This window comes from Ursus americanus, chromosome 30, assembly GCF_024610735.1.
Source record: "Ursus americanus isolate L20-20 chromosome 30, mUrsAme1.1.p, whole genome shotgun sequence".
Classification (NCBI taxonomy): Eukaryota; Metazoa; Chordata; class Mammalia; order Carnivora; family Ursidae; genus Ursus; species Ursus americanus.
Window position 1 is genome coordinate 7,605,494 of NC_142156.1, and position 14,731 is coordinate 7,620,224.

At 44.4% G+C, this 14,731-nt stretch overlaps 1 protein-coding gene across 14 annotated transcripts in view; it reads left to right on the forward strand.

Annotated features, from left to right (window-relative positions):
- Window positions 1–14,731, forward strand: part of GIT2 (GIT ArfGAP 2) — a 49,376-nt gene that overhangs the window by 27,817 nt on the left and 6,828 nt on the right. For 4 of the 14 annotated variants that reach the window (XR_006778449.2, XR_006778448.2, XM_045791451.2 and 1 more), the window contains exons 13-18: window positions 228–370; window positions 2,338–2,487; window positions 6,075–6,323; window positions 7,947–8,036; window positions 12,018–12,100; window positions 12,704–12,892. Coding sequence is in view for 12 of the 14 variants with exons in the window: in XM_045791451.2 (XP_045647407.1) it covers window positions 228–370; window positions 2,338–2,487; window positions 6,075–6,323; window positions 7,947–8,036; window positions 12,018–12,100; window positions 12,704–12,892 (904 nt within the window). In the remaining 2 variants the exon portion in view is untranslated. The other 10 variants (XM_087857253.1, XM_087857254.1, XM_045791453.2 and 7 more) reach the window with 9 other exon arrangements.

Below are 14,731 nucleotides of genomic sequence, written 5' to 3' on the forward strand. Positions count from 1 at the left end.
GATGAGTGACCCAGGAGGATGCTGAAATGCCTCTGTGCAGTTGATAGTTGGCCCTCTGTCTGGTCCATTACTTGCTCTATGATTCCTATATTGGTGTGAATATAACAGTGTTATTTCTGTCGTTTTCTTTTAGTCTTTAAATGGCTAAACCCAAAAATCCTCCCAGTGGATTTTGGGGGAAAAAGTTTTTTTAAGCCTGAAGAAAAGTTATTTGCTTCTATTGATAGACAATGTGGAGCTCATATTGAAAACAATCAGTAACCAGCACAGTGTTGAGAGTCAAGACAATGACCAGCCAGACTATGACAGTGTGGCCTCAGACGAAGACACGGATCTGGAAGCTACTGCAAGCAAAGCAAACAGGCAGAAGGTGAGGTGACACGGTGCTCGCAGAAAGGGAGAGCATGTTTCTTTTTGGAATCTTCCCTCCTGCATAATCTCCTTATTTGTAAACCACTGTGAAAAGTGCTCTGGAGGTAAAGTTGGGTTTACTACTAGTTTGGGCCAGCAAGGTACATTGTTTTAAAATAGGGTGTCCTCTGTCCCTAAGTTGATTGCTGAATCACAGGCCTGCCTCAGATGTCATTTTATAAAACTTGTGAGGAGGGGTGATGTGTTTTATTCCTTCAGCGAATGTTTACCAGGTGACTTCTCTGGATCATACTCTCCCGAGTGAGGCCTAGTCCCTTTCCTATGAGGGTGTCCCTGCCTAGTAGGAGAGAGAACTGCAGTCAGAGGTACAAAGTGATAGAAGTCATAAGAACTACAAACAGAAGCCAGGAGTAGAGGTATGAGAGGAGACCCAGCTTGCTGGCGAGGACAAGTGTTGGGATGGGGGGGAGGCCGTGTAAGTGGGATGTCTGTCAACATGTGCCTTAAAGGATGCATGGGATTAGGTATGTGGAGAGGCAGGGGAAGGTGGTCTAGGAAGAGAGAAGGTGAAAGAGGGCATCTGGCAGCACCCGCTCCTGTGTAGAAACAGCCTAAAAGGAGTGGGACTCACAGCTGTAGCAGAAGGCAGGGGTCCCACCATAGAGGAACATGACGTCAGACGGAAGAGTCCACACCTTGGCAGGCAGTGTAGAGCCCAGGAAGCTCTTAAGTAGGGCAGGAGGGCGACGGTCAGCAATTTTGGTTCCTCTCTTTGGGGAGGGCTGTTCTTGGTAGGTCAGGGAGCAGAGGAAGGAAACCCAGTTGGGGTACTGCTGAAGAGGCCACCCTGGGGCCTGTGCTGAAAGCGTCCAGATGGAAGGGAAGTCACAGTAGCAGAGTGAGTGTGGGCCCAAGGAGAAGGCAGCGGAGGCCCGCTGATCCACCTGCTGCTGAGTCCCCAGGACCTCGCCCCAGACCTGGCCCACAGAGGAGCTCAGCAAACATTTGAGAAAGGACAAACAGGAAGACAGATAAAGAGGTCTCAGCAGTAAGTTCGAATGTTTGAAGCGGGGATGTAGACTTAGAGAAGATGTGTCCAGAGTTGTCCAGCTCACATGACCATGAGAAGGGTAGTGCCATCAGTAGATACGGGGAACGCAGAGGGGATAGCAAGAGTCACTTGTCCCATCTGATACGCCCCTGCACAGTGTCCCCAGAAGCACCAGATTCAGAGCAAAAGCCAAACTCATGACGGGATCCTACCCACTGGCGTCCTCCTCTCTGCCTTGCACACCTGCTCCCTCTAGCTAAGCTCTGCTGCTGGCTAGAACATTCCTCCTCCAGACAGCCACTGGACTAATGTCCTTCTGGCATGTCTCACCTACCCAAAGGCTTATCCCACCTGTCTCATTAAAAGGCACCCACCTTCAACCCTGTTTCTGTCCTCAGCCCCTCACCCTGTTCCATTTTCTCTATTTTCTACAGCACTTGTCATCTGCTGTCATACTATGTAGTAACTTATTTCTGTTTTGTCCCTCTCCCTCTCTGCTGGGGTATAAACACCATGAAAGCAGGAATCTTTATTTTTTTATATCTCCCAAGTCCCTAGAACACTGCCTGATGCTCAAATAGGTTAGAATGAAGGAGTTACTGAAAGAACGAATTAAAGAAAAAGGAACGAGCAAGAGAAAGGCAGGCAATACAAGACATACACTGAGAGTCTCGTCAGACTAGATTCGTGGCCGCACTCCCTGTTCTGTTAGAAAATATTGACTCTAATATTTTTCAGATATTACAATAACCATACCTTTATGTTTTATTTTTGCGTTCCTCCCAGAAGCCTTGATTTGATTTGATTAATTTTGCAGTCCAGCTGGCATGGTCAGAATTTGAAATTCTTTAGCTGTGAGTCTTGAATGTTATCGTCATCTCAAATTGTGAACATTTTCCCCGATTTATTTTTAGAGCCTAGATTCAGATTTATCAGATGGACCAGTCACTGTGCAGGAATTTATGGAGGTCAAAAACGCTCTAGTGGCTTCTGAGGCCAAGATACAGCAGCTAATGAAGGTGAATAACAACTTGAGTGACGAGCTGAGAATTATGCAGAAAAAGGTAACACGTTAATAAATGCCAGGATGATTGACTCTTTAACCCCGTAGTGTAAGGAAGAACCCCAGGCACACTGCTGGTGGGCAAAGGGGAGAAAAGCAATTATTGTAACAGACCTAAAAACCTTTGGGCCAAACTTTTTGGAAGCAGTATGTATTTGGGTATTTCAGACAAAGTGGTTTTGATTAGAAATAAATCCAGAGTAAATTTCCCAGGCAGGTGGCATGTAACAACCTAGTTGCAGCCACCCTTGCTCTGCTCCGTGCTTCCTGGGAATTGTTTGCCCCTCCATGGATGCACGCCTTCCTGTGGCTCATTCTAAAGAATCACACCACAAAGAGCAGATAAAAGGCCTGGACAGGCGTCTGTGCTTCTCAGCGCTCCGTGCAGAGGGTGCCGTCCCTGCTCACTCATTTTCTCAGTTGTTACCCGCCCAGCTCTGGCAGTTCTGTCCCACATCCCTGCTGTTTTTCACCAGTACTTAATAATTTCTGATGTCCTCAGAGCAGGGCCCACCGCAGAGTAGGGACGGCATAAATCAAGAAAACATCTTCATTTGCACTAGTAAGAAACAATCCCATTTGCCCGGCATTTTCTCGTTCACTGCCTTTTGGGAGAGTCAGAAATATACGAATATATTAATCTCTAAAAGGAGTGTGGGGCTACTAGTACGAAGGAATATGCTTAAGAGGGGGATTATGTATGTAACTCTTTATGAGAAGGCTGTCCCTGTCATTCAGGTCTCTCCAAAATTTGTGTACTTCCCTTAAACAGAAACCAAATGAAGTATGTATCTGTGTCTTAATTCTTCCATTTGAAGAGTAATGTTTCGGAATCATTATCAAGAACAGAGGACAAGGTGCACTCCCTTTGTGGCTGGGCCCTTCCCAGAGATGTCCCCTAAAGGAAGCCCAAGGAACTAGAAAGAGCTCCGTCCCCTCTGCCTGTCAGGGAAGGACACCACAGTGCTCTCTCGCCTGGGACTTGGTCTGGGATTCTCTTGGTGTGGAGTTCTAGATCACTTTTTTGAGATAAATGGCCGCAAACCTATAATACTACCTAAAGATCAACCAGATTTTCATTCAGCCCTTGTCCTGGGCCAGCCTGGCCCCATCTAGAGCTGGCGTGCAGCCGTGAACAGGGCAGACCAAGAGCCCTTCTGCTGTATCATACAGGGCTTGCACTTTTTCTGTCTTTTCTGAAATATCTTTTGTTTAATGAATTACAGTTTGTCCCATTAATTGAACTAATAATTTTTGTTGAGGTTGACTTTTTCTGAAACATGTTGACTTTGCCAGTGTAAATCAGTCTGCTAAGCATCACTTTTTTTTTTTTTTTTTTGCTATAATGCACCTTTAGTATTTGTAGAAATTGCCAGAGATAACTTCCTATCTCTGAAAGCAAATGTCTTGAGCTTTAAGAAATGCAGAGTGAAATTATTTGCCATTGCTCATGGTTTATCTCCTCAATTCCTAGAAACGCTTTTGATTTCTGGAGCTATTGAATTACTTGTAACTTCTCATTTCCTGTTATACTCCTTCCAAACAAACACATGTAGTCTGATTCTTATTAAGATTGGCATCAATCAAATTTATTCTAGGACATCTCTCTAAATACCGAGGACTAAAATTTTTTAAAAATTGAGACAAGGAATTTATGCTCATCAAAAAAATTCAAGTAAAATCCGCACTGGATGTTTTAGCGGCGTGGCGAGTGTTAAGATGAAGTTTCAGATTTCAAGGCAAAACTGAGAGAAGGCTTTTACATAGACAGGCCCGTGACCAGACACCCTAGTCGTTCATGGAGGGGCAGGTGTCACTTCTGCTCCTCATTCTCTGGACTGTGTCCATTTCACTTTAGGACGTGGGCTCCCTAATAAATAGTTGGACAGGCACCTTATGCTTGTCTCTATCCTGGAATGTAGGAATTTTCAGTGGCTGCTTGTCACTTCGCAGCTGTTCTTTCTTTGGAAACTGAGTTGCAAATAGAAGTTATGCCCTGTAAGCCTTTGTGGTATAGAAGCACTCTGTCGTTCCTTAGTGGATCATACTTGGAAAAAACAGAAATGAGGGTGTTTCTGCGGCAAAGCAGTATAAGGCAGACTGTAACAAAAATTTGGCACTATTACTATAAAGTATGTAGAATTTGCTTGTTTGCAAAGATGTGTTGGTTTTATTTCAAAGTTAGGTAAAAGTTTGTGTATCTGTAGTTGACAAAGTAGCATGATTTGTATCTGATCTTTCATATTTAACAGCTGCTTGGAAAAGATGCTAATTAATGAAGAGGAGCAGCCACTATTGGTGTATTATTCACAGATCGGTGCTTTCTAAATAAAAATTGAAAGTAACTCCTAACACTGAATGGGTTTGCTGTTGAAAAAGTAATGATCTTCTGGTGCAAATACATTTGCTTGCGGACTTAAGCCTCGGCCCTGGTGGGGAATTTGGTCAGAGTTTACAGTCTCTGTCAAAGAGTAGACAGCTGAACTTACACCACACCCAGCTTATAAAATGTCATGGAACATGAAGGAGCACCAGAGGGGAAGGACACTGTGCAGACGGGACTCAGTTAATTGTGTTTCAAATGCCAGACGCTAAGGAGTAACACGATTCCTTGCTGATCCCTTAACTCTAATTCATCAAACACCATGAAGCAGCCTGCATGTGAGGAATGGAAGGAGCAATCAGGGTCTCCAAGTGTCAGCCTCTAACTAAAATAGGGTGGTGCCAGGCAGATTAGACTGTTTAAAGCTGACACCGCCGAGGTCGCGTTTTTGGGTGACAAAGCCAAAGGAGAGAGAGAGAGAGGCCAAATATTCCGGTCCTGGCTGACAGCTGATCGATCACCAGAGGGAAGCAAGCGTGCTACGTGGAGCATTCAGGCGAAGATGTTAACATAGTTCACTAGGCCTTCAGTTTCCTTCGTGATATGTTAATATAGCAAACTTGCCATGATTCGATTCCCTCTCTTTTTTAAGAAGTTCTAAATTGTTTGGAATATCAAGAGTATTCTGTAATAAAAATTTGTGGATCATAATTTTTCTTGTTGGCTTTTTGGGAAGCAGTAGCCCATCTGATATTTCATAAGCTGAACTTCACTGTCTTTCTGGCTTTGCAAAGCAACTCTGGTTATCCTTGTGCTGCTTCCATGGTGTCTGCTGGCATTTTTGGCATTTGCAAATTGCTCAGGGCTCATCTGAAAAGCAGGTTACCTAAATCTTCATGATCTCAAGCTCTTGCTTGAAACACCCTTAGAAGAATCCAGAGTCCGGCCCACCTGCAAACATCTCCCAGGCCCACCATGATCAGTTTTTAAGTGGTTAGACATTTCATTTTTAAAAAGTCCAAACTATAACTTTTCCACAATGAGAAGTCAAGCCTGTTTAATTTGCTCGAGTGATGAAGTGAGTTGATTGCGTGTCACTCATTCTAGAAGAGCGAGTTCTTGTTTGTAGTTGCCTGTAACTTTCAACCCAGCTAGCTGTTACTGTTCTTACTGTTTAGAGCTGGTAGTTGTATGCGTTTACTTGGTGTTTGCTTTTTCTGCTTGCTATAGAAAAACACCGTCCCACTGCCAAACATTTCTTTCAGCTTCAAACACTCCAGAGTGAAAATTCGAACCTCAGGAAACAGGCCACAACCAATATATATCAGGTGCAAACTGGTTCTGAGTACACAGACACTTCCAACCACTCTTCCTTAAAGCGACGTCCGTCTGCCCGGGGCAGTAGGCCCATGTCCATGTACGAGACGGGATCAGGTCAAAAACCATATCTCCCAATGGGAGAAGTGAACCACCCCGAAGAGAGCAGGACGAGACTCCAGCCTTTCCCCGCGCACGTAAGTAACACCACTGGCGCTTCTGCTGTTCACTCTCTGTCCAGCCTGACTCCTGCATTCCCTCTTCTGAACCTGCAGATCCCTGTGTCTCTGCTTTGCCAAATTGGGCTAGGAGAGTTATCCTTGTGTTTGCTGTATTAACATGTCAACAGATGCTTGTTATACTCCCACAAGCAGACAGGGCCATTGGCTGAAAGTTTTCCGACAAAGTTCAGGATTCTGGCTCCTGTTCAGCCCCGCCCCCCTTTTCTCCCTCATATCCATAATCTCTTTCCCAGCCAGCCAGTACTGGAACTTTTTTTGTAACAAGCTTTCTACCCCACTTCTAAAAACAAATGGTGTAAACGTCACCAGCAAAAGTAAGTGCCATCTTCTTTGAGGTAGACAGATAGGTACCCCTCTATGAGATGGAGCCCTTAGAATTCAGGGTGCCTTCTCTGCCCCTCCCGGTGGAGCAGGTGGTGTCTGCGGCCTGGGCGTGCAGCGTAGGTCTGGAAGCCTCCAGGCCTCCGCAGCCTCTCCATGTGTGGTCAGCCTGCCTGCTTAGCTTCTGCACACCCTCCTCCCCTTCGTGGAGAAAATGTTGCTCTGTCATTTCATAAACGGGAAATGTAAAACCTCTATACCGATTTTACCAGGATTGTATGGCAAAGATTGCGTTCTGTAACAAGCTGCTAACCATCTTGTTTCACAGTGGAATAAGTATTGTGTTGTGAGGTTTTCAAATGTTACATTTCTTTTGGATTTATTTTAAAAACCCATCTTTTGACAAAATGTTACAGACATTTGGAACTTATGTGTTTTCAGAGAGTGGTATTTATCTTTTATGAACGTGAAAGTTATTTCTTCAGATTTTTATAGGCATTTCCCAAAAATTCTCCTCCCAGAGTAAATGCAGAGTAAAGGATATGGCCTAGTAAATGAAACCTTAGTTTAATTTTGTCAGGCTTCAGTGCGGTTTAATGTCAGTGTTGTTATATTGTAGCTGAGGGTCCGTTACTTCAACTCCAAGTTGTTTGGGCTAAAACATTCTAAAGCAATTGATTTGATACATTTGGTGTAACGGAAATGCCACTGAACTAACTTAAGAGTCTTGTTTTTGTATAACTGAAAACAAAAGTTAGGAAAGACAACTTTGTCAGTTTTCACAGCGTCCTTTTTTATTTTAGAAACATTTAGAATGCAATGTCATTTTATTGCTAAAGTTCTGTGTCTGTACTGAAGAGTAGATTTAATAACCTGTGCCAACTGAACCATTCATATAGTTTATTTCAAGTATATCCTGATTAAAAAACAAATATTTGTTTAAGGCCGTCCATTAAAAAAAAACCAAAAATAACAAATTATGCTAGGTGTTATCTTTTCTCTTATGGAAAAGTAGCTTTATAAATTCCAAGTAATTTCTGGGAGGCATCTCACTAAAGGCGTAAACATTTCTGGGGACCTGTCATCAGCTAGCATGGCAATAAGCCTGCTCTCACAGAAATTGCAGCATCGAGCTCACATAGTGAGTTGCTTTTCAGGATTCTTTTACTGGGAAGCCCCGGGCTGAAGCCAGGGTAGGTGGTAGGGTTTTTTGTTTGTTTTGTATTTTCCCGAGTGTGTTTCTTTTTCCCCTTCCAGATCGGGAGGAGTGTGCTTGTGACCTCCTCTTCATCTCTGCCTTCCTTCCCCTCCACACTTTCCTGGTCGAGGGACGAAAGCACCCGAAGGGTTAAGTACACTCTGACCGGTCTGCTCTCTGGAGGAGGGGCAGTGCTCCTGGGCGCTTTGTGCTTCTCCTGGCCCTCCTGTCCCTCCACTAACTGCCCTTCTGTCCTGCATGAGGCAGTGCTTCCCCCAGGTGTCTCAGCACAGTGGCGTGCGGGCACGCGTGCGCACACACGCATGTCTGTAGGAGGCGGTCTCCCTTTTGTCTAACCCCACATTGCTCAGTTTCACTTAATATTTAACAAAGTTTGCAATTCACCCTATAACATTTATTCGGAGCATACTGTCTTCTTAAACAATCAAAAAATTAGCTGGCTGCTGGTTAAATACTGTAATAGGGCAACTGTGTCAAATTTGTCCAGAGTAACAGTTATCAGAAGTATATTTGGGCTAACTGAAACACTAAGACATCATGCTTTTATTATTTTTTATTTTTTTTGCCTGTTGACATTTTTTATGTCCATGTCATACCTGACACACACGCAGGTTTTGCAGTCCCTGTGTCCCGCAGCAGAATTGCAACACGGGGCAGCACTGGAGGTGTGGCAGCTATTAGTGTGGAGCTGTTCACTTAATGAGTTGGTCAAGTCCAGCTTGCTGATGTATGATTCCCTGTAACAATGTGTCATTCAGGTAAGCTCCTTTTAGAGTAGGCAGACAACAGTATTTATTAAGCACCTCCTCTAGACCCAGCGTTTTGGTAAGTCAGAGTGTCCTAGGGATTCAGGTGACATTCCTGCTCCCAAAGGCACTGTCAGTTTAAAAAATCCTTTTCCTGTGGCGCCTGGCTGGCTCAGTCGGTTAAGCGTCCAACTCTTAATCTCAGCTCAGGTCTTGATCTCAGGGTTGTGAGTTCAAGCCCCACGTCGGGCTCCACCCTGGGCGTGGAGCCTTACTTTAAAAAAAAAAATCCTTTCCCGCACAAAGAGTGCATGACATCCCCTGGAAAAGCAGTGGAGACAGTGCACAGGCTTTGAAGGCCTGCATTCAGGTCGTGGCGCACTCTTCCTTTAACAGATGGGTAGTGTGACCCAACTCGAGAGGAGGGAAGGTGGCTGTGGGTGAGGCAGTAGCCTCACAGACAGGGTGGGGTTTGCACTAGGCTTTTTTCCAATCCCTCCACATCAGTAGGAATGACAGAGGGTCGTTTTTTCCCACTGCCAGTGCCATATGGTTCATCGAGGCCCTTTGGCAGTTCTCTTCCACACTTGGAGGTAGCCTATTAAAAGGAATTCTTGCTGTATGATACTTAGTCTTCTGAACAGTTCTGAAATTGAACTGCAGTGTTTTTAGTGTAATTTTTCAGTTAAACTAAGGGACATTAAGTAGAAATGAAAGAGCTCATTTGAAATTTTGCTAGTAAGAGTCAAGTAAACCTCTTTTGCCCACTGTGAAATTAGTTTAAAAAAAAAAATCTATCTTTTTAGTTTTGAGAATCCTTGCAGGGACTGCTTGCTGAGACAGTTTTATGCAAGATTAACAGTTAATGTCATTTAAACTGATAATCTTGATTGTTCCTGACAGCTTCCTCATGAGTTTAGGCTTTTATGGCATGTCTGTGTTCAGAGAAAACTGCACATCTGTTCAGTAAACTGAACCAGCACCAGCTATAAGGTAACTTTCCTATTAACAGCTTTGACAGAGCAGCACTTTAACTAATAGGTCTTAATCTTAGCTCTGCATGTTTACAATACTTTTCTTAAAATTAAACACTGGCTTAATTTGAAATCCTGTACCATGCCTTTTGTTGACAACGATGAAACACTTCGTAAGTAACTGATTTCCCAGATGGTTATTGTTATATGTTGTTTTCTGTGCTTGCGGAACATTTCCAGAGTACTTGTTAGATACATGAGTTGTTACTCTTCTAAAATGTTTAAATGAAACCTGGTACTTTGGATCATTGTGGGGTAATGCATTTGATTTGTAATTACCACATTTATATCAAGGAAAGCAAAAAGGTTGATCATAAAAATGTGAGATTTTCTGGGTTTAATTCTGTTTTCTAGATTTTTCCACTGGAGCAGCTCTGGATGAATTTTCTAGAATAATTATTTAAATGCAAGCTTTTTACACTTCATTTTTGTATGTGCATGTGTGTGTGTATACACGCATGTACACACACACATGCACATACAAACATCCATGTGTATGTGCATGTATATATAAAAACTAAAGGAAATAAGCATTCCCTGTGAAAGGTAAGATGGGGTATTTTTGTTTGTTTGGGGGAGCTTTTTATAGATCACCTCTAGAAGAGCCTGCTTTCCCTGTTCCCTGCACGGGGTACAGTGCCTAGCTTTGGTCTTCCAGCTACACTTCCAGTGTCCAGTAACTCAATAAAGCCAGGTCAGAATAAGGCAGCAGGTAAAACAGAACTACTTACTGGTAGGAGATGTAAACACAGGGATCTGGAAGGTTGTAGTAGGTTTTATAGAACTTAGCTTTACAGACGCTCCGCATGGCTCCAAGCCAACACTTTAAATCATTTACGAGATGAATTTGAGTGGATGGAGCATGAGTTCACATTGAATTTTAGGAGCCGAGCAAGTGTCTTATATTAAGAGTGGCTAGAACCAAATAGCACTCGGAAATACGGGAAAACCTCAGCACACAGTGGAAAGGAGCCTTTGCCCTGGGAGGGGAAAGGGAGGCCATAGGGAGAGTAAAGTGAAATGCGGCATGAATAAGGAGTCTTTCCCCACCCTGAGGCTGGCAGCCCTGCGTCTGCATCGGGCCTTTGGAGGGCCAAGCAGCATTACCAGCAAGGAGCAAATAATTAGACTTTATCTAGACTCTTAAACTGGCCTCCTGTATGCTAGCCATTCTTCTGGATGGAGATACAAAGTCTCCATAGGTTTGAACAAGGATCTTCATTTACAGCCATATCTTTAGCCACATTTTATTGCAGCATCAGAGAAATTCCTTAGTCCCATGTTTTGATTAACTTGGATTAAATTCAAGATCTAAAGGTGGAAATAGCTCGTATTTATATTTTGCAAGGTAATCCGGTTAGGTTTTGAATCAGCTTCCACTGACTTCTGTTCTAGATGAAGAAATTCCCAAACATTGTGGATAAAATAAATACTGATGGAAAATCATTTCTATTAAACACTCCAGAACTAACATAGTCCCCTTCAAGGGAATGTGGTCCCCTCCAAATTTGGTCACCCTGAAAGAGCCTATGCTTCACTGTGCTGACGTTTGCCCAAAACATTTTTAGGATTCCTCTTTTGAATCTGTGTCTCATTTTTTCATGTCCACAATTGCATCAGATATTTATATTCTAAGGGATAGATGTTTTGGGAAACAAAAGTGGTCGGAAACTAAGTGTCATGCTGGGTTAATCGATTTCGGTTCACAAATAACATGCAGCAATAAATTAATAATTTTGGTTTTCTTGTGTGGCTCATACCAACTGTGTCTGAGGACAGTTCTTGGAGAGACCTAAGTGTTTTGAGCAGTGACAATCCTCAGGGCCCCAGGCACGGAATACTGGAGATAGTAGGAGACAGGACCTAGGTTCTTGGTGCTGGTTTTCTGCTGACTCTGTGGCCTTGGCTTTGACCCCCAGCTCTTTTGGCCCTTGGTTTCTCATCTGGTATTAGACTAGATAATCTGCAGCTGGCTTCCAGCACCGAAGGTCTTGGGTATGTAAGTGCTGGCCTGTGTGCATTGTATTATAGTTAATATTCCTTAGAGAACTAAATGTGCGTGTGTTGCTTTGCATGTTTGCGTTAGTTTATACCCGGGGTCTGTTTATGGAGTTGCCACTGAGCTAAGAAGAAAATGTGCCAAGAGGGAGAGAAATCATTTCTGGATCTCCTATTCAACTTTTACTAAATTTTCAGTAAAGGGTTGGCTCCTGTCCCAAATGAGATCTGGAGCCCGAAGGCCACGTAGCCTAACAGGTAACAATTCATAGGCAAGTCTCCCAAATGTCTCATGCTCGAAAATAACAGGTGTTGCCTTTCTCTCTCGCAGGCATCCAGGCTGGAGAAGCAGAACAGCACACCTGAAAGTGACTACGACAACACCCCCAATGACACGGACCCAGATGATACGGGGTACAGCTGCAGGGGGACTGCCCTGGGGCGGGCTCTCAAACCCGAGACCTAGCAGCCGTGCTCAGGAAACGTACTTTATCCCCCGCATGCCTCCTCTCTATTTTCAGACCCACGAGGTTGTAAAACATGGAGGCATAAGTTCATAGTTCAATCTCTTATCCTATTATTACCCCAGGGGCCTGGTTTTCTTTTACCGACCTATTACACACGTCTCTGAGTGGCTATAATGTGCCTAAAATCAGTACTCTTAAGTCAGCATAAGGTCACATTCTACATTTGTAGCCCAAGGGATGGGTTGGCTTAGGGATGGCTTTATAACAACACAACCTCGCTGTTCCACTTGTTTCCTCCCTTTCCCTGTCTTTACCCTTTCTCTGAGAGTCATAATTTCCAGCCCCGTGGTAGCATGAAGCAGCAGCCGTGTGAGCTGTGGCTGCCTGTTAAGGAAACAGCCTCACTGTGAGTCTCCTGCCAGACAGGATAAAGGAAACCACAAAAGCAGCCAGCTCATGCATTCAGCAAATGCACATGCACTGGCTTCTAGAAGCAGAGACGCAGCTAATAGGCACCTGCAACATTTAGCCACTTCTCTGATGGTCACAGGTCAAGCAGAAAGGGAAGGCAGAGGAGTATGGTATGGCAAGGTGACGGCTCAGTACCAGATACCGCGGAACCCCACACAGCCCCAAGCCCCATCCTCCCCAGCACGGAAGACGTCATCCGGAAGACTGAACAGATCACCAAAAACATACAGGAGCTCTTAAGAGCAGCTCAAGAAAATAAACATGACAGGTAAGGGGGTTTGGAAATCCTGCCTGGAAAAATGTACCTGCTCCGGAAGAGATGCTGCTCCGTTATGAACAGGGATTTTTTTTTTTCAGTACGCCAATTTTTTTAAGGTTTTTTTTTTTAATTTTAGGTTTGCATAATAGGCTTAAGAACAAATTTGTAAATTTCAGCGTTTTTTTGTTTTTTACTTGGTATTTTCCATTTTCCGTGTTCTTATGAAGTGTTCTGGAAACAGATGCCTCTAGAAATAGAATTGCAGCCTATTTAGGGCTAGTGATACTCCTGGTGCTGGACGGCGAGAGGAAAGAAGCTGCCTTAGAGCCTGCAGTTGATTCTTTCAACCCCTGTGCCCCCTACGGTCTCCCTAGCTAGAGCAGAGTGGTCTGACTTAAAAGGTATCCTGACATGAATTTGATTTCTTAGGTCTCCTTTTCGTGTGTGTATGTGTGTGCATGTGTGCACGCATGTGTGAACATCTAGGAAACAGAGTGGTTTACAAATGAAAGTGAATCTAATCGACACAAAAATAATTCTGTGCTTCTGAAATAAGAGTCTTACTCTGAGCAGAACCATATCCTGCAGAGTTTTGTTTTATTTTTTTTTTTGAAGATTTTATTTCTTTGTCAGAGAGAGTGAGTGAGCACCGGCAGGGGGAGAGGCAGGCAGAGGGAGAAGCAGGCTCCCTGATGAGCAAGGAGCCTGATACGGGGCTCGATGCCAGCACCCGGGGATCATGACCTGAGTTGAAGGCAGTTGCTTAACCCACTGAGCCCCCCGGGTGCCCCAGCAGAGTTATTTCTTGTGATGAAGAAGGAACTGGCTCTTGTTCTAGCTCTTCCTTTTGTTCCCTGAGCATGAATTCTCTGAGAACTTCTGATGAGTTGTGAAGTGTTCTGGGTGACGTCCTAGTTTCATGTGGCCAGCCCCATCTAGACACACTCGTGAAGCATGTAACATCCTCCCGTTGAGTTTATGAAGGCAGCAGAGGTCAGTCACAAGCCCCAAACAATCTCATTGTTTTCCGTAGGTTAGCAGAGTGTAGTAGCGCTCGGGTGAAGAGTTCCTTTGTGTGCGGTGCACTAGAAGAAATTGTTAGGGTGCCCTGTGCTGCTCCTACTACTTGGTCCTCCCTGTTCCCTTACTCTGTGTAAAGATGCGCCATCACCTTTTCCTTCTCTGTGTTCCCAGCACCGCCAGGTTAGACTCCCCTTCGCTTCCCTTTCCCTTTTTCCGCAACCCTGACTTCCCACAGGGCCCTGCTTCCACTCAGCGAGAGAGGAGTGGACCGTGTTTAGTGAAGGATGAGAGTTCATCTTCCTGGACGGGCTCCTGGAGGCTCCTCAGGAAAAGAGGAAGGCTGTTGCTCCGCCTCCTTCCGTGAGATTACATGGCTGTTCATCCCCCTCCTTCTGGGCAGCCTCCCTGTCACACACCCTCCATGCCTCGCGAGCTGCAGGTGCTCCGTCCCTCCGCTCAGCGCCACAGCCTTGGCAGCAAGTGACCGCGCGCCGTCACTGCCTAAAGCAAGATGTGTCACAGCGATCTGAAGGGCAGTCTTTAACGGACTCCCGATACCAAGATGGCCTCCCTCCCCAGGGCTCTCCCACCAGTCAACAGGCTTCGCTTTTCATTTACTGCTGGTCAGAAGTGCCATGCTTGTATTTCAGACAAACAAAAAAATATGTGTACGTTGCATTGTTCTCTTTGGTAGTTGTCCAGAAACAGAAATATCTGCCTGGAGGCCATTTTTGGCCTCAGAGACCACAATAAGGTGCTTGTTTTTCTTTTTTTTTTTAAGATGTACAAACCCATTCAGAAACATTATGATCTGATTTTTTAAGA